General features: G+C 50.9%; 1 protein-coding gene across 3 annotated transcripts in view; it reads left to right on the top strand.

Moving 5' to 3' along the window:
- The window catches only part of DPYSL2 (dihydropyrimidinase like 2), a 130364-nt gene that overhangs the window by 88401 nt on the left and 15360 nt on the right, over window positions 1-26603 (top strand). For all 3 annotated transcript variants that reach the window (XM_042934510.1, XM_042934512.1, XM_042934511.1), the window contains exons 4-8: window positions 13133-13297; window positions 16221-16282; window positions 16795-16875; window positions 17388-17456; window positions 21711-21831. In XM_042934510.1, the coding sequence (XP_042790444.1) occupies window positions 13133-13297; window positions 16221-16282; window positions 16795-16875; window positions 17388-17456; window positions 21711-21831 (498 nt within the window). The remainder of the gene's footprint in view (window positions 1-13132; window positions 13298-16220; window positions 16283-16794; window positions 16876-17387; window positions 17457-21710; window positions 21832-26603) is intronic.

The following is a 26603-nucleotide window of genomic DNA, read 5'->3' as shown; positions in this document are numbered from 1 at the left end:
TCTGTAATTTGTTCGTAGTCTGGATTTGACTTTATGGCAGACTTTGTGGTGAAAACTGGGACGTCTCCATTTCCTTAAAGCAGCCTGAAGGCCCCGGGAGGTGGAGGGAACAACCCTCCAGCCCCTGTGTCCCTGTCACACGCGCACCGGCGTGCAGATGCACATGCACGCACATGCCTGTGCACACTCACACGTGCATGCGCACGCGCACCCTCTTGGGTCATCCGGCTGGTGCCCAGGCTATAGTGTCTGGAAAACGGGGCTGATGGAAGGGGTCTGCTCAGGAAATCTGCAGATCTTCGGGCTGCCTTGGCTACCAGCCCTTACAAAGCTCACCTGCTAGGTCCTCTCCTCCCCAGAAGTTGACATGGGAGAACCAGATCCTAGATCCCAGCCTGTGGTGCCCGTATCCCTGGGGGATTTTGAATATATAAATTGTTTCAATGTTTTGAAAAGCCTGCCGGGAGATTTAACTGAAGTGATGTTTCCAGGATAGGCTCAGGTTTCTTTGCTTGTGATGGGAATTAGGGGAACGCTCATAATGGTGATTAGTTTGTGATTTCTGTTCTGATTGGGTAGAGGTTCCCTGGGAGGTGAAAAGTCTATATTTATGTTGGTTGAAAGAGGGTCTCTGATTCCTCCTGTGCTGGCATTTACTGTCTTGCATTTTACAACCAGTGCCTACTTGCTGTGTAAACAGGATAGATTTGTTTTGCTTATCTTGGTCTTATTTAGTTTTATGCAAAAGACTTAAAGTTCTGGGCTGTTCTTTTCTTGTGACCCCGGGAGCCTCGGGCCTCCTCTCAATGACGCCTTTATCCTGTCTGTTCTCATAACCTGTTACTCCTCAGTGGGTTTTCTCCCTGAGCCGACCCCACCGAGCCCTTCCCCTGGCCCCTGGCCCCTGGCCCACACGGGGCACTGAAGAATGCCCTTGGATTCTGTGCCCCTAGGGTGCCCCAAGCCCTGACCCCCTTTTGTGATACCTCTAAGTAAAACTGAACATTGAAGGAAGACTGACTTCGCGCCAGGAATTGGGTCAAGCAGCCTTTTATCCTCAAGACAATCCTATTTTGCTTTTAATTTAACAAATGCTTATGTAAGACCTACTGTGCCAAGCTCTGTTATAAGCCCCTTTACAAATACCATTTCATAAGAGCCTTGTGAGCAGGTGCTGTTATTATCTCCTTCCGAGTAAGAAAACTGAGGCCCAGAGAAGAGAAAGATTGCTAAGGTTATATAGTCAGTGGATGGTAGAGTTGGGGTGCCAGCTCAGAGTTCATGCTTCTACCCCTATTCTAGGAAGTAGTCACTGTTGCTGTTCTTATTTTGCAGATGGGGAAACGGAGGCACTGGGGAGGGGCGGTTAAATAAGTTGCCTGAGGTCCTAGGACTAGTCAGTGTCGGGGCCGGAGATTCAACCCCAGACAAATGAGCTCTGTACCTCAGCAGTGCACTGCCTGTGGGTTTCCATCACACCGTGTTTCCAGCACATTCGGCCTGGACGCTTAACAGCATCAGAGACCACTCGCACCCAACGCTGCATTTCCTGGTTCCCTAACATTTCCTTCATGAGCGAGAGCCCCGCTTTTCAGATGCTGGTGCCGAGGGCCAGTTGTCTGAGCGGGGCATTTGAGAGCCTGCGAGCCGCAGGGCCTGTGGAACCGTGTAGGGAGGAGTCACTCCCCTGGACTTCACCATGCTCTGAGGAATTCCAGGATCAAAACGCTAGCCTGAAGCCAACCCTGTGGTTCTCCCGCTGGTGCAGGGATAGGGGGTGCCATACCCTTGGCCTTTCTTCAGACTCAGAATGCCTGTCTAATTACAAGAAACAGAACCCTCTCCCACTCTTAGCCAATGATTTCAACATCTCTTGGAGACATCCTCCATGGATCTGAAGTTTGAAGCTTTGCATTCTAATGAATTTGGCTGGGATTTTCACCTTTGGCTCTCCCTGCCTTCTCCCTGGGCCACGATTTCATCATCGTGCTTTGGGGATGGAGCTTCCTGTTCAGGGTCTGTCTTTCGGCAAACATACGTGGAGACAAAGCATGACTTCTCTCTGTGCCCCTGGGGTCTGGGGGCCTGGGCTGTCTCCAGCTCTGCCTCCCATCTCCTGTCTCCATCTCAGATGCTTAGCAAGACAGCCTTAGTGGGAGTCACCTTAGGCTCTCGTGACAAAGCTGGAAGGAGGGTTGGGGGGCACCAGAGCTGATGGTGGATGTGGCCATTTAATCATGTTCTTGTTAAATTGTCAGTAACTTCTTTGTCCAGCTGGTTGTTCTGGTCTCTCGTGTATTACTCAGTTCCCTATTTGGGTCTTGGAAGGTGGCCATTTATCTGAAACAGAGAGACGGCTTAGTATAGTGAAAAGAGCTTTGTTTCTCATCCCCCTTACATAGTAAGCAAATAAAATGAAAATACCAGCATTGGCTGGGGGGACATCTCCATGGGTTGCTAATGGCAGCGTGAACTGGTGACACTTTTGGAATGCAACCTGGTCATCTGTATGAAGAACCGTCGTTCATCCCAGCTCTAGGGCCCTCTCCAGTGACAAGCACTTAGAAGAGGCAGAAAGGTATTTGCGAGAATGTGTTCACGAGAACATTATGTAATAGAGGAAGACTGAAAGCAGTCTGTAGGTTCAACACGGGGGAATGGTTAAGAAAGTTATAGCAGATCTCCCTCCTCCCCTACCAAGTAGTGCTTATAAAAATTGAACCATGAAGACTGTAAGACAACGTGGTATTAATGGTATTAAGAAAACAGTGAGTGTGCCCTGTGATTATCCCCATATAAAATATATGCACAAAACAGGTCTAGAAGATGATACAGAAAAAGATTCATGGTCACTGTTAGGATGGTGGGATTATAGGTAGTATTTTCTTCTTTTATATATACAAAAAAGGAAACAGTAAGCTTTTGGATTCAGACCTAGGATTAATTCTGGTACTGCTACATCTCCTGTATCTTTTTGCAACTCTTGACGCTTCCCTGGGACTCAGATTCCTCATTGGTAAGAAGACAGAACAATTTCTAAGCGTCCTGGATCTGAACCTAATTTGAGCCAATAAGATGTCCTCATGTCGAATCTCCCGGACTTGCCTATATCAACAAGACAGGCTCATGGGCATTTGGAAGCTTCCTTGTGCACCAACAATCCACGTTCTTTGTGCATTCCTGGTGGCTAAGCAGTGTTTCTACAGATTTGTTCTCACCATTCAGGGTTTGATGGAACCTTCTCTGTAGGCACTACGCAGCTTAGGGCCATCCTTTCTTTCCTTTTTTTTAAAGTTTATTTATTTATTTTGAGACGGAGAGAGAGAGAAAGAACAAGTAGGGTAGGGGCAGAGAGAGAGAGAGAGAGAGGGAAAGAAAATTCCAAACAGGCTCCATACCACCAGAGCAGAGCCCAATGTGGGGCTCGAACTCATGAACCGTGAGATCATAACCCGAGCCGAAACCAAGAGTCGGACACTTAACCGACTGAGATACCCAGGTGCCCCAGGGGCATCCTTTCTGAGTGAATTGAGAGCATACTACCAAGTATGACCGCAGAGGCTGATTTTGAAGTAAAGCCTGTTTGGTGGGTCTGTTCTCTCCCTCCCCAAGGCCACTGGTCTACTCTGATGGGCCTTTCCGGGGAAGGTTGACCCCATACTGCCTACTGATGGGCTCTCAGGCTCTCCCAGTCACTCCCTGTTTGCTCTTTCTAAGTCAGGGAGACAACTTCTGCTCATTGTGTAATTTGCCATCTTTTTTTTTTTTTTTAATGTTTTATTTATTTTTAAGACAGAGAGGCAGCATGAGTGGGGGAGGGGCAGAGAGAGAGGGAGAGACAGAATCCGAAGCAGGCTCCAGGCTCCGAGCTGGCAGCACAGAGCCCAACGCTGGGCTCGAACTCACGAACTGCGAGATCACGACCCGAGCCGAAGTTGGACGCTTAACCGACTGAGCCACCCAGGCGCCCCATGTGGCTTGCCACTCTTAAAGGTTTTACAGATTCTAAATGACCCTTCGTCCCCACACACAGATTTCATTAGCCTGGCCTTTGATCTCGCATACCGTGTGCATGCTAGGCCATTTGCAGGCTACCCCAAGCCTCACAGAAAGGGGTTTTATGAGGTGCTGACATTTTGACAAGCTTTTCATCTGACATCCCAAATTGACCGTCACCAGCTCACGTTGGCCATTTCCGTCTGTGTCCACTAGGTTTAGGTCATTAGCTGCACATTTAAGTGAACCTGCCTGTGTTTCCGATACTAGAAAAAAGCCTAGGTTTGAAGAGTTGAGGTGAGTGGTGTTCGTAGAAACACCAAGAAGGTGGTGGTTAGTCAAGGCTGTAAAGCCTGTAAAACAAAGTGGGCTTGGACCCCAGCTCTGTGAGTTTGTGTCTGCATGACTGCAGGCAAGGCTCCTGGCCACAGCCCCCCATCTGTGACGCGAGCATCGTGAACGCGTCTGCCTCTCTACTGTAAGCATCAAGCGAGATAAGGCTTGTGGTAGCACCTTGTAAATCGCTGGGAAGCTGTGCCCATGTGAGGTTGTATCACTGCTATCAAATGATGCAAACGGTGATATGAAGTTATACCATGGTTCCATTGTCCCATTCCCTTGGAAGAATACTTCCAGAGGGGTGGATATATTTCTCTAACATGGGGAGCTCTGGTTATGCCTGCATTAAAGGGGGAAAGTGGAAGAAAGCTAAGGATGTCTTCCCAGGACCGTCTTCAGGCACAACGCTGGGTGTGGAAGCTGGGCCTTCTGTGCCTCGCTCCCTGCCTCTCCTTTCCCACCCTCAGACTTCAGCTCAGACTCCTGGACTCCCAGGGTGATCTGCCGGCAGCCTGGAAGGAATGGCTGTCTCATTCTGGTGGGCATAGGCCACAGGAAGGGAAATCTGTGGGCAGGAGGCGTGGACTGCAGGTGTGGGAAGCTCCTGGTACCCACCCGCTGCTTCCTTCGTGTGGCAGAAGGAACCCTGACAGGTGCTGTAGCTTGTAGACCACAGGCTGCTGCTCCCAGTTGCTTATCCCGGGATTTGCCTGAGAGTGAACAGAGTCCCGGTCCCCACATCCATCACCTGCCGAATATTGAGCCCCAGGACGACTGCAGGAAGCGGAGGAAGGAGGAGGAAGGAGATGGGGGTGGGGTGGGGGTGGGGGAGGAAAGAGAGGACACGGCTGGGGGGAATGAGAGAGGAAAAGAGACAAGAGCAAGAAATCAGAGGCCCCGTGCAGGCCAGCTGGAGAAGGGTCTGCTGTTCAGATGCCCGGCTCAGGACCTTTTGAATAAATGTCAGAAATGTGAGTGGAATTTAATGAAGTAGGACAGAGCTCCCGGGGACACCAGCATTGAAAATGCTGGGGCAAAAGAGGAACCAGGGGACGACTATTCAGAGAAGCAGCCGCAGACACGCGGAGCGCTGTCCGGAAGCTGGGGCGGGCACGGGGCAGCAGGCCGCTGCGGACAGTCACGCCCCAAGGTCGTGGAAGGCAGTGGTGGTCCCCAGGGGATGAGAGGAATTGAGAGCTCGCTCGGGGGGTATCGGCTCAGTGGAGCTGAGGGTGCTGTGGTCCAGAAGCGAATGGGAGGTGACAGCGTGGGGCATCAACAGCATTCCGCTCTTTCCAGAGCTTGGTGGGAAGGCAAGGGTGGGAATGTGTAGTAGGCAGGAGGATGGAGCAAGGTCATTTCCTCCGTGCACCCTGCAATGTATTTTTTCTTCCAAACTAGACTTTAACCATTTTAAGGGTATGGTCTGTATCCTCTATCTCTGTTCCCTCTGAAGCTGGCCGATCATCAGATCACGTAAGAGGTTGTTGTTTGCTTGTTTTATAAATACTTTTTACTGGATCTTGCTTCGGCCCTTATTCCCTCCGGCCTCTGGTTTAATGATTCTAGCAGTGATCGCTGGATGCCGAACAATTAATCATGGCTGAGCTTGGTTTATGTGAATATATTTGCTTTGTTTTAAAAGCAAGATTTCACGAAAGAGAGTTTGGCCAAGAGAGAAATAAGGGAATTCTTCAGGTGCCTCCAGGTTCAGGCAGTGAGGGGCATGAGTTTATATTCCTGCACATGTCAGGCTGATGATGCAGTTTTCTGTTAATTGAATTACTGAACTACATGCTGTAGTTATAAAATATTAAAGGGCTAAGACTGCATTTTACTTCTCAGAGATCCACACCTCCCTGTCCACTCTTGAGCAGAGGCAGTTAAGAAGAGTAGGGGCTCTGGAGTCAAACGTCCTGGGGTCACCTCTGCCAGCCAACAGTTGTACCGGCTAAGACCACATTATTGACCACCTTCCAGAGTTCTTCCCAGGGCCTTGCTTGGCCGAAGCACAGATGGTCTGAATGTTGCAGACCTTCTGTATACATCTCTGCGATTTAAGTAACATGAACAGGTCACGTAACCCCACTATTCTCAGCTTCTCCAACTGAAAACTGGGGCTACCACTGGCTTCGACCTTAAGGGGGCTGATGTAAGGATTCAACGAGGTAAACCACGAAAGATGGATGAAATCGTACCAGACATAGGAAGTATCTGATAAGTGTAAATTATTTTTACTATTACTCCCATGTTTTTAAGTTTATTATTTTGAGAGAGAGAGCGAGAGATGCACGAGAGAGCACGAGTGGGGAAGGGGGCAGAGAGAGAGGGAGAGAGAATCCCAAGCAGGCTCCTTGCTGTCAGTGTAGAGCCCGATGTAGGGCTTGAACTGACGAACCATGGTCATGACCTGAGCTGAAATTAAGAGTCAGACGCTTAACCAACTGAGCCACCCAGGCACTCCTACTAATACTCCCATTCTGAAGTATGTGGATTATACTTACGTTAGTCACTTTGGCGGGTCCCCTTGCCCGGCATTCAGGAAGGCTGGGATTTAAAAACCAGCCATAGTGAGTCTTTCTGGCAGACGACAGGAGAGCTGTGTGTGCCTAGGACTTTTCCAGGGAATGATGGGGATTCTCAGACTGCATGGCTGGGCCCCTCAGAGGAAGAGGTTTCCCAGTGCTCCAGTACTGAGTTGGCCAAGGCCTTTCTTGCCAGAGGAGTGTATGATGTTTGGTCTCTCCTGTGCTGACTGAGAGTCTTTTGTATGCTGGACCTCCTGCTGGATGCTTTGGGGGACGCAGGGAAGAGGAAGTGAATGACGGTGCTCATATTGGAAGAGCACTTTGTTGTTTTACGAACCCCATCTTACTGAGCACTCCAGCTGTGTTATCGTCACCAGCTTGTAGATAAGAAAATCAGGCACAGAACTTCTAGGTAGTTCAGCCAGTAGGAGAATGCTTCTTTGCACTGTTGGAGAAGCAGTGTATTTGTGCAGGCAGGTAGGGATCCCTGTCCGCGTGTGCATTAGAGGCACTCAAATACTTCACAAATACTTCACAAGGGGTTTACGTGTGGTAGTTTTCCTTATAGAGGAGCATGTAACTGTCTTCCTGCTGGTGTTTATTGGGCGCAGGTCTGTAGCAGGCATTCGTCCCGGGAGTTCCCATGGCAGCTCGCTTACACCTCCCTGGAACCCCGGGCGTTAGGTACTGGTATGGGCTCCATAGAGGAGGGATCTGAAGCCCAGAGAAGAGGAGTGTCGTGAAGAAAGCCACACTGATGAGTAAGGGGCGGAGCGGGCCAGGCACTCGGGCGTCTGACCCTGGTCTTTCCTCCACTACCTCTCCTCTGGGCACCCCTTACGCTCCCAGGGACAGGTGCTTTCTCTTCCCTTTCTGCTTCCCCCCCCCCCCCACCCAAGAATAAAACCGTGTTCTCCTGGCTGGCACGCCCAGGGGCTCCCAAAGGCTCTCATCTCTCCACTAACAAAAGGCATTCTCTGCTGAATAGGTCGCCCGGCATTTTGCTGAGTAGATGCCAGCTCGATGCCACAGAGATGAGCCAGCAGTGGTTTGTGTCGTCATCTCCCTGACGGCTTGCTTTTAATTCAAGTCCACTGATTCATCTGGGATGAGAAAGGGAGAGGCAGACGCACATACAGCTAAGTGCAGGGACTAGAGAATGAGTCAGGATGATTCTGGAATGCGAGGCAGGAGATGGGCAATTCTGATAGAGTAAATACCGCTGGCGTGCGGGGTGCCGTGTGTACTGACCAAGCGGTGTGTCTAGAGGTGGGCCTCCGTGCGACTGTGGGTGAGGCTTCAGAGAAGCTGGAGCCAGAGGGGGCCCCAGCAGGGGTCCCCCTCTTCTCTCCGCTCCACCTGCTTGCCCCCTGCAGACTTTTGGGGGATGGTTCCTGCGCAGCCACTTTAATTCCCTGAACAGGGCCAGCGGTGGTGTCTCTGTGTGTTTTCGATAATGCTGCCCCCCTGGAGCTGATCAGAAGCCCCAACTGCTGTCCTTTGGAAAACTTGGGGTCTTGGATTGTGTCAATGTGGACTTCCTGGTTGTCATGTTGTGTTGAAGTTAAGCAAGATGTTACCCCTGGGGGACACTGGGCGGAGGCTCTGAGGATCTCTTACAACTCTAGGTGAATCTACAATTACCTCAAAGTAAGAAGCTAAAAATAAAATAGGGTCTTTTAAACACTGCAAACTCCAGAGGAGTTCTGTATTTGAATTTCAAGGTCCAGCTCCTTTGCCGTGTTGTATAACACCTTGCCAGTATCCAGTAAACATAAAAATGGGATACCAGGGTGCCTGGGTGGCTTAGTTAGTTGACTGACTGCCTCTTACTTTCAGCTCAGGTTGTAATCCCTGGTCCCAGGATTGTGGGATCGAGCCCCATGTCAGGTTCCACACTTAGCGTGGAGCCTGCTTAAGGTTCTCTCCTGCCCCCCTCCCCTTTCTCCCTCTGCTCCTCTCCCTTGCTCATGCTCTCTCTTTCTTAAAAAAAAAAAAAAAAAAAAAATTAAAAACAGTAAAATAAGATACCAAAACCACTCAAGGCAAAAAGGAATGAAGTATTGATACATGCTCCCCCAGGAATGAACCTTGGAGACATGCTAAGTGAAAGAAGCCAGACCCAAAAGACCACATGCTGTATGATTCCCTTGACACGAAATGTCCGAAAAGGGCCAATCTACAGAGACACAAAGCAGATTAGTGGTTGCCTGGGGCTGGGAATGGGGAAGGGCGGCAGATGGGAACGGGGTTTTCCAATTCGAGGCTGGTCACAGCTCTGTGACTAGCCCAAACACCGTTGAGTTGCACGGCTTACATGGGTGAATTGCACAGTATGTGAATCACGTTGCAGTAAAGCTGCTAAAAAAATGTCGGGTCTTAGGTTTTAAGCGAAGTAAAAATCGTCCTTTGGAAACAGCTGGTGTCTTGCAGATGCGAGCACTTCCGGATGCTGGTTCTAAGTTCTGAGTTCAGGCCACTGCCCCGGGGCATGTTCTTGGCTCTCTCATAAACCAGATTCATGGGCCTCCCACGGAAACCACAGGGTGTTTCTGAGTGTTCGTCCCAGGGGGGTGAAAACTCAGTGCGTGCCAGACATTTTTCCAGGTGCTTTCATCCATGCTTCCTTCACCCTCCCGCAGCCCTGCACGGCGTGTACTTTCGTGCCCGTGTTTTGTATATGCAGAAATCGAGCTCCCGTGGAGTATACACAGCAGGGCAGAGGTGCCACCAGAACCGGGACGGAGCCCAGAGCTCTTGGATCCCAGGGTCATTCTCTTTTCACCTTTTGGTGGAGGGCTGGGTTGATGAGCTCTCCCTCACGTCTTACACAAGGGGAAAAAGTCAGCTGCGAGGCAAAAGCCAGCAGGCTCTTGCAGGGACAGCTTAGGGAAATCACCGGGGACAAGGCCTGAGAGTTCCAGGCAAATCCTTTGCAGGCTTGTGTCTTCCAGTGAGTGGGTCATCTCTGCTCCCTCCGGAAGTGAGGATGACATTCTGCCCTGTGCCCTGGGGCAGCTCTTCCTAGGAGAGAGCTCCTAGGGAAAGGACCGTGGGAAAACATGAGGAGGCTTTCCATGGACACGTTTCTGAGTGTCATTCGTTTTTAGAGGAAACATGTTTATTTCCCTGGAGCCCTCAGCTTTGTCTGTATCCTGAGTTTTCAAGAATTCGTAACCCTAGGAGCTGTTTTTTGGACATGGAGGGAGGCTACGGTATTATTCCAGCCAGGGAACCTGATGTTTTTTTGTAACTGGCAATGCTGTTGTGTAGTAAAATGGGGTAAAGATGGGCATGAGTGAGTTCAGGTGCTTGGAGAAGAAAATGGGAAAAGGTTTGCACTCAGTGATCCAAGGCAGACCCAGCAGCTCCAAGAGAGATGATTAAAAACCAGATTCTCAGGGCACCTGGGTGGCTCAGTCGGTTAAGCGTCTGACTTAGGCTCAGGGCATGCAGGATCTCATGGTTCGTGAGTTCGAGCCCCACATCAGGCTCCTCGCTTCCAGTGCAGAGCCTGCTTGGGATTCTCTCTCTCTTTCTCTCTGCCCCTTCCCAACTCTCTCTCTCTCAAAATAAATAAACTTTAAGACAATGCAAATTCTCAGGTTCCAGCCCAGACCTACAGAATCTGAAACTCTGGGGATGTCCAGGAACCTGTGTTTTAATAAGCTCTCAAGAGAGTTCTTTTTTTTTTTAATTTTTTTTTTTTAACGTTTATTTTTGAGACAGAGAGAGACAGAGCATGAATGGGGGAGGGTCACAGAGAGAGGGAGACACAGAATCTGAAACAGGCTCCAGGCTCTGAGCTGTCGGCACAGAGCCCGACGCAGGGCTCGAACCCACGGACCGTGAGATCATGACCTGAGCCGAAGTCGGATGCTTAACCGACCGAGCCACCCAGGCGCCCCTCAAGAGAGTTCTTAAACACACTCCAGTTTGAGTAGCTTAGCACCAGACCTCCTTACATATGCTTGAGGCTGAGCCGGAAAATCTGGTCACGTTCCCAGGAGAGCACCTCCTTTGGAGCTTGACCTGATCTTGCAGGGAGGCATGCGAGCTGGAAGGGAACCTGTATTCATTTATTGAAAATGTTTGTTGAGCACTTCCTCGATCCAGGCACTCAGTCCCTCCTCCGAGGGAGTTTACATCCTCGTGGGGGAGTCAGATAGCAAACTAGGGGGGATGGATGCAGAAATACTGCAGGTGAGGATGCCAGCCTGGGATGGCGACATTCAGCCAGTGAGGGGGAGGCAGGGGTGCCCAAGCAAAGAGCCAAGAGAATGGGTGTCCAGAGAGAGAAGACAGCTGGTGGAAAGTTCTGGAGGTCGGGCGGAGTTGGGCAGCTCAAGTAATGGCAGGGGGCCGACGGGGATGAGCCAGGGGGAGGGGCAGGAGAGTGTTGGAGAGATGAGACTGGATCCACAGGACCAAGGGGGGAGTTTGAATTTGGCTCTAAGGTGCTGGACAGCCACCGAAGGATTAACCGGCAGAGTGGCAGGATCTGGGGAAAGATTTGACAAGATCCATCTCTCCGGCTGCCTATGCAGGCTGGTGAGGTGGGGCAAGCGACAAAGCCAGGGGCGTGACTAGGGAGATTCTATCCAAACTGTATTTGCAACAAAGTTCTATTTTCCTCCTTGTCTTTTGCCTCCTCCTGCCCCCCCCCTCCTTTTTTGCGGGGCGCGGGGTGGGGCACAGTTTAAGAAAATTGGAATTGTTTTGCCAGGGTTTCTGTTAGCATTTTACAGATGGAACTGACTTGCATCCCAAGTGTGACATCCTCATTGCTTTCGTTAGATAACACTATACGTATTACAGTACCAGCTAGGCGCTTAATTACATATACGGCTACTGATGAAAAAAAAGGACATTTCATCAAAAGACAATTCAGCTCAGATGTGCACATTTTTGAGACGTACAAAACCAAGCTCGGTTGATGTCAGTTGAGCAGTGTCTGCAAGATTTGGTCCATTTCAGAAATTTGAGCTCACTGGCATTGCCTGGGCTGGCATTTTCTTAGCCGAGAACTACTTACCTGGGTGTAGGAAACCTAATATTTCATTTAGAAGAACGATTCATTGCTTTAGGGGTCAAGAGTCCTGGGTTTTGTCTTTTTTTGTTGCGTAAGTTTGATTTGATCTTGGACAAGTCATTGCAGTGCATGTTTTAGTGTCTCTGTGCAGGAGATGGGTAATAATTGTTCTGGTAACTCTCTTTTCATCAGGGTAACTGGGCGAGAGCTCTCTGAGACTTAGAGATATTACTACCTGTGCAAAGGCCCTGTGGCAGAAGGGAGCAGGAACTGAAAGGTGGCCCACGCGGTTGGAGGAGAGCAGAGTGCAAAGGAAAGTTGATCCAGAGTGATGTTGTTAGAGGGGGCAAGGGCCAGGCTGGGCAGAATCTTGCAGACCTTGTTGGGGACTTTAATCTTTATCTTAAGGGGAGACCGCTGGAAGATTTAAGTAGGGGAATGACAAAAGATCAATAGATAGGCTGTTTCCTTTAATCCTCACAACAAACATGTGCAGCATTTAATATCCCCATTTTAAACCAGCACAGAAATTTAGGGTAGTGGCGATTGAGTAGCTTCCCCAAGAGCGCGTTGCTGGCAGGTAGTGGAGCCAGGAGACAAACTCAGTTCACCTGGAGTCCAGAGCCCCCCTTCGTCCATCTCAGCCTAACTCAATAACTATATAACAATAACCACTGTTTTAAAAGACACTTTGAACTCTTAAGACGAAAAGATCTCCCTTACATTACAAAGTGGTATTATGCTGCAGAAATATGAGCACCGACGAGAGATGGGATACGCTGGGGAAGCTTTGAAAGCCTCAGCCTGCGTGGCGAGGGTCCAGCATCTTCGAGTTCCTTGCCGTCTGGTGGGGGGCGCCTCACAGCCAGCTATCGCCACACAGAGAGGTTTGGCAGCTCTGGCCGGCCATCTGACACTGCCATTGTCCGTAAGGACTCATTGTCCGTGAGATGTCCCGAGGTACCTGCTTTCAGGGACTCTGAGCCGGGCAATCAGATCCGGGCAGTTCATGCGTGGTTTCGTGGGAGTAATCGTGCCATGCCAAGGTTTCTGCTTTCTGCTTTCTCCCTCTCGGGGAGTCCGTTGGTTTAAGTGGATTCTTAGAAGCTGGTTGTAGAGATCACCATCTCGGTTTTGGACCCAGAAAGCCTTATTCAAGGTTGAGACGGGAAAACTGCTGCTGACCCGTGGCCCTCGAGCCTTCTGTTGATGACGACAAATGTTTGTTCTTTTCTAGTTGACCATGTCGTGCCCGAGCCCGGGACAAGCCTGCTGGCAGCCTTCGACCAGTGGAGGGAGTGGGCTGACAGCAAGTCCTGCTGTGACTACTCTCTGCACGTGGACATCACGGAGTGGCATAAGGGCATCCAGGAGGAGATAGAGGCCCTGGTGAAGGACCACGGTAGGTTATGCTGACCGGCACCTCGGGGGATATTTCCATTTCGGTACACGAGCCGGCACAGCTCTCTGAAGGAGAGCTCTGTGAATAGCGCTTGCAGACCCCTTCTGTGCCTCGCCTCCATGCCTGCAAGGAGAGACGGTGGGGCCGCAGCTGGTGCCCACTGGAGGCAGCCAAACCCAGTGCGGCAACGGAAGCTTTCGTTGACGGGAGAACCGGACGGAGCCTCCCCAGGGGGACCGGTTCCTGTGTGACAACTGCACACAGCTTACTGGTTTGAGGGAACGGCGCCCAGCCAGGTTGGAGAGTTGAGGCCATGGGACTGATTTGCCCTCAGAGGATAAGAACGCCTGTCCCAGTGAGGATTCTGGACCGTCATGGGAGGGGGGAGGAGGTGCCCAGGATGCCGAGTGGGGGACTCTTCCTGCAAACCCACGAGGACCAGGACAGACTTGAGGGTGAGGAGGCTCTGGGACAACGTGAAAGGTCTTTTTCATCCCAGGGGACTATTTCAGGGAGTAGGATTCCAGGGGTTGGGTCCTGGAGGATTCCCAGGCAGGCTGGAAGAATCCGGACTACCTCAGGGTGCCTTTGGGACCCTTCTGTCCACAGGGACCTTGGGAGTTCAGGTGCTAATGCCAAGTCACTTCATCTTCTGGGGTCTTCTTGAGCTTGGCTATAGCCTAGACTCCTAGGGAGACCTCTTGGCTTCATGGGATCTTAACTGTCAGGGGAGCGCCTGTTGCTTTCGGGTTCTGAGGCTTCTAAGCCCAGGAGTACCACTGTGGGTAAAATAGCGGGAGGGAAGTCTCTAGGTGTAGATACGGTAGGTATCCGTGAATATGGCCGAAAACGCCCAGAATGAAACTCTGGAGTCTTGGGTTTAGTGTGTCTTCCTCGCGTTAGCCATATGACCTTGGGGAATTACTTAAATTTCATGAGTCTCCGTTAAAAAAAAAAAAAAAAATCACATGAGGGTATTGGACTAGATATCCTAAGATTCTTTCTGGCACAAAGGTTCCACCTAAAAGAAAAGAAGTAACCCTTGACCTTTCTCGCTTTTGAGAATACAGAGTCTTAAAGGGTTTAGCTTTCCATACTTAAACTGAATCGAATCCAAATCAGGCGAGAGTGTCACCATAGCAACTGTTGCCTGGCCAGAGAGAAGGGTTGGGATGTCCCGAGCCACTGAGCCCGGGCCGCGTCCAGCACCCCCAGGTGGCTTGAATTAAACTCCAAGACTAGAAGGTTGTCAGTACAGTTGTTTACCATTGTGATGGATGTCAGGCAGGGATGTTTGGTCTGGTGCCTTGGGAGGCAAGGACTCTGAAATGCCAGGGTGAGAATTGCAACATCAGCTTATTGGACCCTTTCTTACTTAAGAACGTTTCTTTTTCTTTTTTTTTTTTTAATGTTTATTTATTTTTGAGACAGAGAATCAGAGCATGAATAGGGGAGGGTCAGAGCGAGAGGGAGACACAGAATCCGAAGCAGGCTCCAGGCTCTGAGCTGTCAGCACAGAGCCTGATGCGGGGCTTGAACTCACAGACTGTGAGATCATGACCTGAGCCGAAGTCGGATGTCCAACCAACTGAGCAACCCAGGCGCCCCAAGAACGTTTCTTAAAAATCAGCTTGGATGGAAGTCTGTTTACCAGAGGAAAGATCTAGATCTTGTAGATCTTCACAGAATATTCGATTTTGTTTTCTTCTCAAAGTCACAACAGCTGGGGGCAACTTTTGTTTTTATTTTTTCACTTTGTATTTATTTTTATTTTATTAAAAAAATTTTTTTTTAACATTTATTTATTATTGAGAGAGAGAGAGACACAGAACATGGGCAGGGGAGGGACAGAGAGAGGGGGAGACACAGAATCTGAAGCGGGCTCCAGGCTCTGAGCTGTCAGCACGGAGCCTGACATGGGGCTCGAACTCACGAACTGTGAGATCATGACCTGAACCAAGATCAAGAGTCGGACACTTAACTGAATGAGCCACCCGGGTGCCCCCATCTTAATCATTTTTAAATATACATTCAATGACATTAAGTACATTCACATTGTTGTGCAACCATTTCACAACCCATCCCCAGAACTTGTCATCTTTCCACACTGAAGTTCTGTACCCATTAAACACCAACCCCCCAGTCCCTCTTACCCCAACCCCTGGAAATCCCCATTCTCCTTTTTTTTTAATTAAAAAAATTTTTTTTTAATGTTTATTTTTGAGAGAGAGAGAGAAACAGAGCTCAAGCAGGGGAGGGGCAGAGAGAGGAAGACCCAGAATCCGAAGCAGGCTCCAGGCTCCGAGCTGTCAGCACAGAGCCTGACGTGGGGCTCGAACCCATGGACTGCAAGATCTTGACCTAAGCGGAAGTCAGACACTCATCCGACTGAGCCACCCAGGCACCCCCCCCCCCCCATTCTACTTCCTGTCTCCGTAAATTTGACTTGTAAATGGAATCTTACGTATCTGTCCTATAGTGACTGGCTAGTTCCCTTAGTGTAATGTCCTCAGGGTTCATCCATGTGACAGGATATTCTTCCAGCTTCGGACTGAGTGACGTTCTGCTGTATGACTGTACGACATTTCGTGTATCCATTCGTCGGTCAGCAGACACTTCTGCCCTTTGGCTAATGTGAATAACGTTGCTGTGCATTTGAATACACGTAGAGGAACAGGCAACTTCTAAGTTCGGTATAGTTTTAAACTTAGAGAAAAACTGTCAGGATGCTAAAAGCTTTTGCACCCTCTTTTACCAATTCTTTGTATTTCTGTCTCCACCTCTGTCTCTGTCTCTCCCGTCCTTCTCTCTCTCTATCTATATACATATATGCATAGTATTATACCTTTCTTAGTCGCTTCCAGATTATTTGGTTTATTTATTAAAGTCCTGTGTCCACCTATCTATTTTGTCTGTCTGCTAGGGGTCAATTCCTTCCTGGTGTACATGGCTTTCAAAGATCGCTTCCAGCTAACTGATTCCCAGGTAAGGAAAGTTGCCTTTTCTGAACAGGCATTTGGTACATTTGGGCCAATGTTGTTGTCTTGGAAGCTGCCTCCGGTGTATGTATGTCCCTTGGCTTCATGGGACATGGCTGGTGGATGAACTCCCTGATGTAACTTTACCTTTAGGGAGGGTCTGAAGCCAGTGCACTGGCCCCCAGGGCTCTGGAGTCAGCCTTAGACCTGCCCCTGTGGGACAGCATAGCCCAGAGATGTACTCAGAGCCACCTCAGCAAACCTGGCGGAGAGCCGGGTGTCATCCATGACCCTCCCCTACTCCGCGTCCCTTAGGTTATGCTGCCCCTGTTGATTACCAAGCGGGCCTGCTCGGCCACGTGTGGCCGGGAGCCTGGCCCTGGGGGCCTGTCCACAGAGCCAGCCTTAACAGTAGCGGCCGCCGGTGCCGTTTCTGACCCCTGTGGCCGGCAGGGGAGTGGCTGTACCTGTGAGCAGGTAGATGGACGTCCCTGTCTCTGATGCCCTCCCCTCCTCCAGATCTATGAAGTATTGAGCGTGATCCGGGATATCGGTGCGATCGCCCAAGTCCACGCAGAGAACGGCGACATCATTGCAGAGGTATGAGTCACTCTTCCTCATCGTTTCTTCATGACGTGCAGGGTGAGAGGTGGGCTCGGGAGGGGGAAACGACTTCTGTGGCTCAGCTGCAAGGAGGAGAAACAGGGTGACCTGGTGTGACCGCCCTGGGCACGGTGCTAAGAGCCTCACCAGCAGCGTGGATATCGGGGACGTGTGCCTCTCTGCATTCTGCGGGACGCACGGTCTGTTCCCTTTGCACAGAGAAGTCAGTTCTCTCGTGCCGTAGGGCAGCCGCCTGTGGGTGGGCGACATGGGCTTCCACGTACAGACATTTTACACTGTGGCCCAGGGCCGGGCATGCGTGGGCTCTCAGCATCCCGGGGGAGAGCTGAACACCTGCTCAGGCAGGACTGGTGACAGGGTACTGAACCCTTCTCTTCACGAGGCCCTGGCATAAGAGCCGAGTAGCTTTTTGGGTAAAAGGTCTCTAGCGATCAGAGCATCTCAAGTCCAGCTCTCCCTGACAGCCTGGCTTTCTTTAAACCTTGCAGGAGCAGCAGAGGATCCTGGATCTGGGCATCACGGGCCCTGAGGGACACGTGCTGAGCCGGCCTGAGGAGGTGAACATCTATGGAAAGCAGAAGAAACAGGCAGAAGAAAGAGAAGGGGGAGGCACTGGGAATGTCCCGCACACTGAGGATTGACACTTCCTTGTTCTGCATTTTTACTGCGTGTGCACACACACAATGCCCACAGACTGACAGAGACAGAGACACAGACTCTGAGACAGACACACAGACCGAGGCTTCGCCATAGGCGCACAGAGACTCATAGGGACAGACTCACAGGGACAGAGCCGCAGACACACATGCACCGGGGCACCTTCAACACCATCTGTGGCCCTGAGGACACTTTCCTCTCCTCAGTGGAGGGACGGAACCTATTACATCTTGAGTATCGTCTGGTCCCTCTCCAGGCCATGGGGTATAGCTCCTTCCACGACCATCCAGCCTTCCCACGCACGCTAAAGAGCCGAAAGGATGAGCTGGGGCCAGCACACGGGGGAGGGAGGTTGAAGGTGACATCTTTTGGCCCCTGTGTTAGCTGCATGCTGCCTCTGGGGCTGGTGGACAGTGACTCTGGGAGGAGCTCACAGGAGAGAGAGGGCGACAGTCTCGGTGGCTGATGCCCAGAGGACCTGAGGTTGGTTTTGTACACAAGTGTGTACCTATAACACACACACACACACACACACACACACACACGCACACATGGGAGCCCAAGCTCACCATAAAGCCCGTGGGCCCCTGTAACCGGGTGGTGATACCTGGGGCTGGGCTTACAGGAAAGTGTGCTCTCCCCTCCATCCCCTGGGGCGGTTGGGGGCCGCTCCCGCCCTGCTGTGGCTGTGCAGGTAGGCGAGAGTGTGCGGCACACTGAGATGAGAAAAGCAGGCGCTGCTTCCCTTGTTACACGAGGCTACTTCTGAGAGCCCTGCTTCCTGCCGAACTTGGAAGAGCCTTCCTGGGGGCTTGCTTTCCTTCCTCCTCCTCTCTGCTCGGCATCCCTGCGTTCCCGCAGACTTGAAAACAGGAAGCAAGCCTGGGGTTAACTGAGCAGACAAAAGATATCACGGGAGAGCTGTTCTGGTTGCGATTTTGACCACAAGAATCAAACCCGTTTTTCCATGGTTAGACGCCGGAGACTTCTCTCCAGCAGCTGTTGCATGGAGAATCTCCGAGTCCCCTGCAGCGGAGCGTGGGGCCTTCCCTGGGGGCTGGCAGGTCTGGAGTGCCCCCATTCGAGGAGCTCTTGGCTTTGGGGGAGGGTCCTCTTGCCTCACGAACCGCTGTTTGGGGGGCTTTCTCTTCTCTCTGCTTTCCAAGGTCATCTGCTTCTCAGCTGATTCAGAGGCACCTGCTCTTGGTCAGCCTCAGTGTTGGGGGCTTCCCCTGAGCAAGTGCACCATTATAACAGCCCCGTGAGCCACCGGCACGAGCTGGCCCCTTCTCCCTCAGCTCCTGGTGATGCCTTTTCAGTTTGGCACCAGGGATCCGTCGCGTTAAACCCTCTGTGGGTGACAAAGAGAAGAAAACAGGGAACCGTTCTGAAGGAACTTGAGCTTGACCGTGTAGGTAGGGAGATACCGCCCTGTACGTATGAAGCAGTGGTTAATAACATGCAAACGTGTAATTCCTTCTCGGTTTCGTGATCTGTCGCCGCATCATGGTGGTCAACGTGGTTTGAACTGCACAAATCATGTTCCTGCTGCTCTCTGTTCTTCTCTCCAGCCCACCACGTGAGATTGCCAGCAGGGTCTCCTCCCCGCCCCGCCCCCCCAGCCTTTCCAGCTGAGAAGACTGAGAGGGAAACTGTAGGGAGTGCGGCAATCTAGAAACCACCTGTCCATCAATGGTGCCCGACATGTATGATGATTGGGCCCTGTTGGGACCGTGAGTTGAATGAGAAGGGGACTATGGATGAGCTGGAGAGGAAGAGAGAGATGGAAAGTAACTAGGCAGGGTAGAATGTGATGGGGACTCTGGGCCGAAAGGCTGGCATCTGGGAAGGAAGTTGGGAACACGCGGGTGAGGGTGATGGTGACCAAGAGGCTTCCCCAGAGAAGAGAGCTTTCTAGCTAGGCTTTCTGGAACTGCCGCTGGGGCAGGCCGACAGTTGGGGGACTGAGCCACAGAGGGGGTGTTGTGTGCAGACACTGTTGCGTATTCGGATTCTGTTGTGTGGACCGACACTGTGGTCAGTGAGTACCAACGCTGTTGTATGTCCCTAGATAAGTGGCTTTCCTCTCTGGATCTTGGGGTGTCCAGTCTTAAAAATCATCAAGTCTCGGTGACCCCTCCCCAAATCCTTCAGAGCTCTATAATGAGACAATTTTCTTAAAATGTTAAGCTGTAATACTATTTTCCTAATATTTTAGGTCAATATTATTTAAATCAGTTCCCTGCACGTAAGGGGCCTGCACAGGTACACACAGAAGGGTAAACGTGGATCCTTCCATGGTTCTGAGCGGAACACAGAGAGATGGGGTCTAAGTGGCCTTCTCTTTCAGTGAGGTGGCCCTGTAGTTAGGTGTCGGCCATCCCCCGGCGTCTGCGGGAGCAGGGGTGGGACCAGAGCTCACCTCACAGTGGATGAGCCAATCCAGAGTGGGCCCTGGGAAGCCTATCCCACAGGGGTAGGCCCCCAGTAGAACTGGCACTTTTGCTCCATTTATTCCCTGATTAGTCCAATTTCACATTCCAGTTCACCCAGGACAGTCACAGGCCATGCCCGCTGCCCCCATGCACTCATTAATAGTGCCTCTGTTCACTTTCAGAAGGATTTGTGTTGGGCCAATAAACTGAGTAGTCCTTGGCACTCCTGGGAAGCCATGAAGATTCTAGAAGAGTCCTTTCTGCACTTTACATTGTAGACTTCTGAGGTGACCGCAGAGATTCAGGCCATCCCTCCTCTGTGCCTCCCCAGGCCAGAGGCACTTCTGTTGAAACTGGAGTCAAGGAGAGGGAGGGCCAATGGCTCAGCTATTCCAGGAATTAAAAACATTTGGACGATTAATGAGCTTTTTCAAGAGCCATTTGGTTTGCCTTTGAATTTTGAGACCTCTCTCTTCACATGGTTGATGCCCGAAAGGGCAAACGTGAATGAAGTTGTCGTCATTTATTAAATTAGATTACCAGTTAATGCAATTATAGAACCTTAGCTCTTGGCCACGCTCCTGTAGAAACTTGGTTAGCTAAGATAATTCAGTTAGGAGCTCAGCTATTTCTTGCAAAAAATAGCAGCTCGTTACAGAACGGCCTCACTTTCACCATTAACATAAAGGAATCCATTTGTTCAGTAAACATGTTGGGGCAGCGGCTGTGTACCAGGCCCTGTGTTAGGAACTAATGTAGTCCCGCTGGAGCTACACTGGGGGTGGGGCACAGAGGATACAAAACTCGGAGTCAATCCCAGCCCCCTGTCTCAAGAAGTTGAAGCCACAGCTTTCTTCCAGGATCTGAGAGGGAGCAAGAGGCTTTTTGAGATCGATCGTTCTATAGTTTCACGTGGTCCTTCAGTTGCCCATTCTAAACTACACACTATGTCTGTGAGGCATACCTTGATCTCAGTAGTCTGACCTGGTCAGGTATTTAGCAATAATCACTCGGGGTCTTTGAAATATTATTCATTGAAGCATCAGGTTTAAAGACTCCTCTATTAGAGCAGCTCTCCCATCTCGTGCGGAAGGCCGTACCAGTCTGTGTGCGGCCTTGGATGTGTTACCACGGGCTGAGGACCGTTGCTTGACGTTCCCAGTCAAGCCTGCTCCGTTCCCAGAGCCCTGTGAGGTCGCGCTGTTCCTTGGGTTCATCTGTGGGTGTCGGACAGAAGCCCAGCACAAAAATCTCACCACTGACTGTCTCGACTCAAGACCACACAGCTGGAGCGAATGTACTGACTTGGGAGCAGTTTCCCTGCCTGGTGGTTTTCTCATGTGCGCAAAGCATAAAAATCACCCGGTGCTGTTAGGACTAACCACATTTCTGGGTCCCATCCCCAGAGGGTCTGGGAACGGCCTAAAGATCCGCGTTTCTTACCAGCTCCAGGCTGACGCTGATGTCGTAGGTCGGCTGGGCACTCTTCAAGCCACTCAAAGGGTCTAGGAAGGAAATGCCCCCATCGTTTCCACCCAACAGTGTTGAGTGACACTGGGAGAGTCACCTCCCCCTCCTGGGGTGCCACTCAGGGTAGAACCCAGAGGACACCGTGGCCTCTTGTTCCTCTCGGCCTCTCTCGGTGGGTTGAGGGTAAAGACGGCCCGTGGAGTGGGCACAGAGTGGGCACAGTTCTTACGTTCACGTGCTCTTCTGCAGGTTGAGGCCGAAGCCGTGAATCGCTCGATTACCATCGCCAACCAGACCAACTGCCCTCTGTACGTCACCAAGGTGATGAGCAAGAGCGCGGCCGAAGTCATCGCCCAGGCCCGGAAAAAGGGTGAGCGTTACCTCCACGGCTGTGTGACCGCGGGCAGGTCAGGAAGGGAGGAGGGCTCCGTTTCCAGACCTTTATGCCAAGTGGGCTGCTTTTATCGCGTTCCAGCATTAACCTAATTACAGCTGAGCAAGGCAGGGAGCTCCGGTTTCTCTCTCTGTTCCACCGCTGCCGCCTTGTCAGTATCTATTTAAAGCCGAGCGCTGCAAAGAGTGGGTGGGGCAGGCGCGTTTCCCTCCCGCCCCTGCTTCTATAGCAAAGTTGGACTTAATTTGATGCAGTCTAAATAAACTAGGCACATACACAGATGGCGTCAGGCTCCATCTGCCACAGAACCCTTCTGGGGAACGTTCTATTGCAAAATGAGTCCCCGCTCCGTGGCCGGTAGTGATTTCTGTGGGGGTAAGTAAGAGAGTCTTGTCGGGGCGTGGGGCAGGGGATCTTGCCCCGGGCCTCCTCGTGTCCGGTTCTCCGAGTGCTTGAGGCACTCCTTACAAATTATATTGATAGGTCCTGGGCTGAGGCTGGTGCTCTGTTAGTACTAGGGAGTCCATTGAGAAGGTTCTTGGAAACTAATTTACTAAGTACAGCTTCTGCTGCTTCCAAAGGCTGTCCGTGGAGCACCTTATACATTATGAATGCAGCGGAATCTTGTAATCTGCTGTCGACTGAGTTTGCGCAGTCACATCACGTGTCCTGTGCTTGGGAGTGTGGCTCCAGGGACCGGCTGATCGTGGGTAGCTGACTTGGTGAGGGTGTATCCTGGCCTGATCTTTTCTCCCTTAATTTCTGTCTAGCTTTCTCCTGGTCTCTCTCTCTCAGTCTCTTTCTATCCCTTTATCTCTCTCTGTATCTTAAGGGAACCGTTGGACCTCTGTGCTTCTGTTTGTAGTTCTCTGTGGGATGTGATCCACAGGCATAGGGAGCACTGTCGGAGTTTTTCACTGGTGGGTGACTTGGTACAAGACCTAGAACAAATTGCTCAATGACCGGTGAGTCAGCCTGTCCCCAGAGATGATGACTTCCAGATGGACCCAGCAGTTTCTGCCCCGGTTCCTTGGAGCTCTCCCCGGGCCTCTGTCCTTAGGCTGCTCAGCACAGGGTCGCTGGGTTCCTAGCTTTTTGGAAACCTGCCCTCTGCTGGTGGCTGCCGAAATTGCTTTTTTGAAATAAACATTCCCCTAAATAACATCATGCACTCCGAATCCGCTTTGAGTTGTTTTTCCAGGAGACACTGGATGATTCCTATCAGTAACCCTCCCTCACCTGGACCCTTTGTCACCCAGGCACATGTTTGCATCCATCTCAACACCCAACATTAATCACAGAACCGTTCCTTGCGTGGAGCCTCGGTACGGTTGGCACAGTGTCTGGAAAGTGGAAGGAAATTAGGCAGCAGCTTCTTTTATTTATTTTAGTAACCATCCTGGACCCACATGATGATAACAAACAAGGAGTTAAGCAAACATTTTAACATGATTTTAATGTAATTAAACATTCCATTTAACAGCATGTAAAAACTGAGGACTTGCTTTCTGATTCAGACTGTCGCTTGTCCCTGCTGGAGGGGGAGGAGTCTGTCTCTCCCCAGACCCTGGCCCGGACAGGTGGTGCTAGCCTTGCTCTGGGGCGCACAGTAGCTGGCCTGTGAGCCAGCCCTGCTGGCACTTCTGAAGCGTCTCAAGAACTTCCTGTGCCTCAGTTTCTTCATTTCAAGATGTGGCGCTGATGTGTGTTACTGTAGAGTCCAGTCCTGCTCCAGTAACCTGTGACTCGGTGCCTGATGATGTCCCTTTGTCATCTTTAGGACTTTGACCCTGTGTGTGTATTGGGCAGTGAGCACCAAGAAGGGACTACCTCAGTCTCTTTGTTCTAGAACTTTCCGTGTGTCAGTCCAACTGTGCCTGCATCATGGTTCCCGGGGTGGGCTTTTGCATTCAGACTGTCACCCTTTGGTCTCTGAAACCCTTTGCTTGAGATGGGCCTGAGCTGCCAGAAAGGAATTTCTGGTGCATTTGGGTGCTAATGAGCAAGAATGTGAGCTTCTCGCTTGCTTGTGGGCTCTTAAGGCTCTTTCCATCTTGTTGGAACTTCATAACAACTCTGGGAGGCCGCCCGGGCAGGAATTTTTTTGCACTTGGTTTTACTTTGCAGCTGAGTAAACTGGAGCTCACAGCTAACGGGCGGTGGAATCGGGCCTTGACTGTCAGGTGCCTAACTTCGGGCCTGAACATCCATGTGAATATCTGAATTACCCTTCATGCTTTGAAGATTATTTTAGTATGAGAAATGCTGGTATCTGTTGGGGTTCTTACTGAACCTGCTGGAAAATAGAGCTTGACACCGAGGAGCGTCGTGCATAATACAGAAGCAAGGATTCCCAAACAACCGAGAAGGAAAACAGGATACGGTTGTGTTACGTCTTTGCGCTCTGGGATCAGTGTCCCGTCCTGGATCAAATCCCAGCTCGCTGTGCGCCAGCCTGTGATGCTGGGCAGCTCCCCTTACCGTCTCTGGGTCTCAGTTTCCATCTGCAGTAGTGACCCGTCTTGTAAGTGGAGATGGTGCCTGACTGAGATAACGTGCGTACAGACACGTAATGATCGTACCCGCTGTTCTCATGACTCAGGACTGAAGGGCCGGTTCGAAGATGCCTGCCGACCTTAGATAGGGGTTCTCTGCTAAGGAGTCTTTTCTATCTCAGGTGGGTCCTCGTGGTCCCTGGTGGCAAGTGTGAGGCCTTGTCAACTTTTTGCCGCCCCATTTCTTCATCTGTAAGATGGAGAGGTTCTTCGTTCACTCAGCGAAATTTTGTTGTTGTTGTTGTTGTTGTTTATTTATTTTTGAGAGAGAGAGACAGAGTGCAAGTGAGGGAGGGGCAGAGAGAGGGGGAGACACAGAATCTGAAGCAGGCTCCCGGCTCTGAGCCTGGTGCGGGGCTCAAACTCGTGAACCACGAGATCGTGACCTGAGCGGAAGTCGGACACTTAACCGACTGAGCCACCCAGGTGCCCCTAAACTTTTTTTTTTTTCTTAATATTTATTTATTTTTGAGAGAGAGAGGGAGAGCGTGAGTGGGGTAGGGGCAACGGGCGGGGAGGGGGGCCAGAGGATCCGAAGCGGGCTCTGTGCTGATAGCAGTGAGCTGAATGTGGGGCTAGAACTCAGAATCCATGAGATCATGAACTGAGCCAAAGTTGGACGCTTAACTGACTGAGCCACCCGGGCGCCCCTTCAGCAAACTTTTATTATGTGATATTTTAGGCCGTGGTGCTGGATGGTCCCAGCCCCCAGCTTCTTCACTCGTAGGGGTGGGACACATGGACAAAAAGTCACAATGGAAAATGGTCAATGTTATAAAAGAGGGGCAAGCCAAGTATGGTTCGAGCTCAGAGGAAGGAAAGGGGCAAGTATTTATGGATGTGCACCCCTCTTTGTCTCATTGGTCAGGCTGCATGAGGGGACCCACCATTGCTCCACAGATGAGAGCCGTTGAAAGATCATGATTTTATGTCTTTTTATTAATGTCCACATACTTCCCCACCTAGAAACTTGCTGGTCCTAAATCTAAGACAAGGCATACAGGGCAAGTGATAAAGTGAGATGAATATAAATGAGACTGTTTTCCACGCGCACTTGACCTAGCACGACCGCACGCAGTCTTCCCAGAGAGCCAAATTTTCGCACGCTGCCCCCTCCGTTCTGTGCCACTCAGCAGGGCCGTGTATCATCAGTCACATTCCGCACATAAGGAAATGAAGACACGGCCAAGAAAAGACTGTTTTGGACAATTTTTACTCTTCAAAAGCACTTAGACATTGATTGATTTAATAGGGCTCATTTCGTGGAAGAGAAATTAAAATGCAGAAAGTAAATATCTCGCCCCAGATCATCCAGCCCGTAGTTCCAGACTCCTGGCCACCTGTCTCCCCGCTGAGGGTCTAGTGTGGGGATTTCTCTAGAAGGGGCTCCCTCAGACTGCACTTTGTCCACAAGGGAACTCTACTGTGGTTGCTGGTGCCTTCTGTGTGTGAATGGTAGCATGCAGGTCATGCCTGGTAACCTCCTCTGATAGACCTCCTTCTCCATCGTCCTCGCCCCACCCCCGTAACCCAGGTGTGGAAGTGTTTAGAACATTGGGTGACTGCCGAGGGATGTTAAACCCTGGGGACCCACACTTGAGCCGATACTTCCTATGCCCTGCGGGCCAATAGGAGTGACTCCAGCATCATGAAAAACTTGGGTTCATCGAGCCTGCGAGGACCACCCCAACTTGGGGAGGGACGCCTTAGTATTAAGCTAATGTGCCACCTCAGCATCTTGAACCCAAAGAGTGGCATATGAGTTGGCTTGTGACTGTCATAAAACCTCACTAAAATCTGTGTTAGGGCCCTTCAGAGAAACAGAAGATTGTTGTATATATTTACAAGAGAGAGGGAGGGAGAGGGGTGGGGAGGAAGAGGGAGGGAGAGAGAGAGAGAAAGAAAAAAAAAAAAAGAGATCTTAAGGAATTGGCTCTTGCGAATGTGGCTGCTGTTAAGGCTGAAGTCTGCAGGGTGGGGAGGGGCAGGGAAGACTGCCGGGAAGAGTGGATATTGCAGCCTGGGTCTGAACGCTGTTTCGAGGCAGAATTCCTTCCCAATAAATGCCCTTGGCAGGTTGGGAATTCAGTGTGTGTTATAATACAGCAGGATGACTCCGTGGGTTTGGTTTCCAGCCGGCTAAACTCTTAAGACTCCTGCCGGCCACCTGGGTGGCTCAGTCGGTTGAGCGTC

Source organism: Panthera leo, chromosome B1 (assembly GCF_018350215.1).
Source record: "Panthera leo isolate Ple1 chromosome B1, P.leo_Ple1_pat1.1, whole genome shotgun sequence".
Lineage (NCBI taxonomy): Eukaryota > Metazoa > Chordata > Mammalia > Carnivora > Felidae > Panthera > Panthera leo.
Note: the sequence above shows the minus strand (reverse complement) of the source record. Positions and strands in the feature narration are given on the sequence as shown.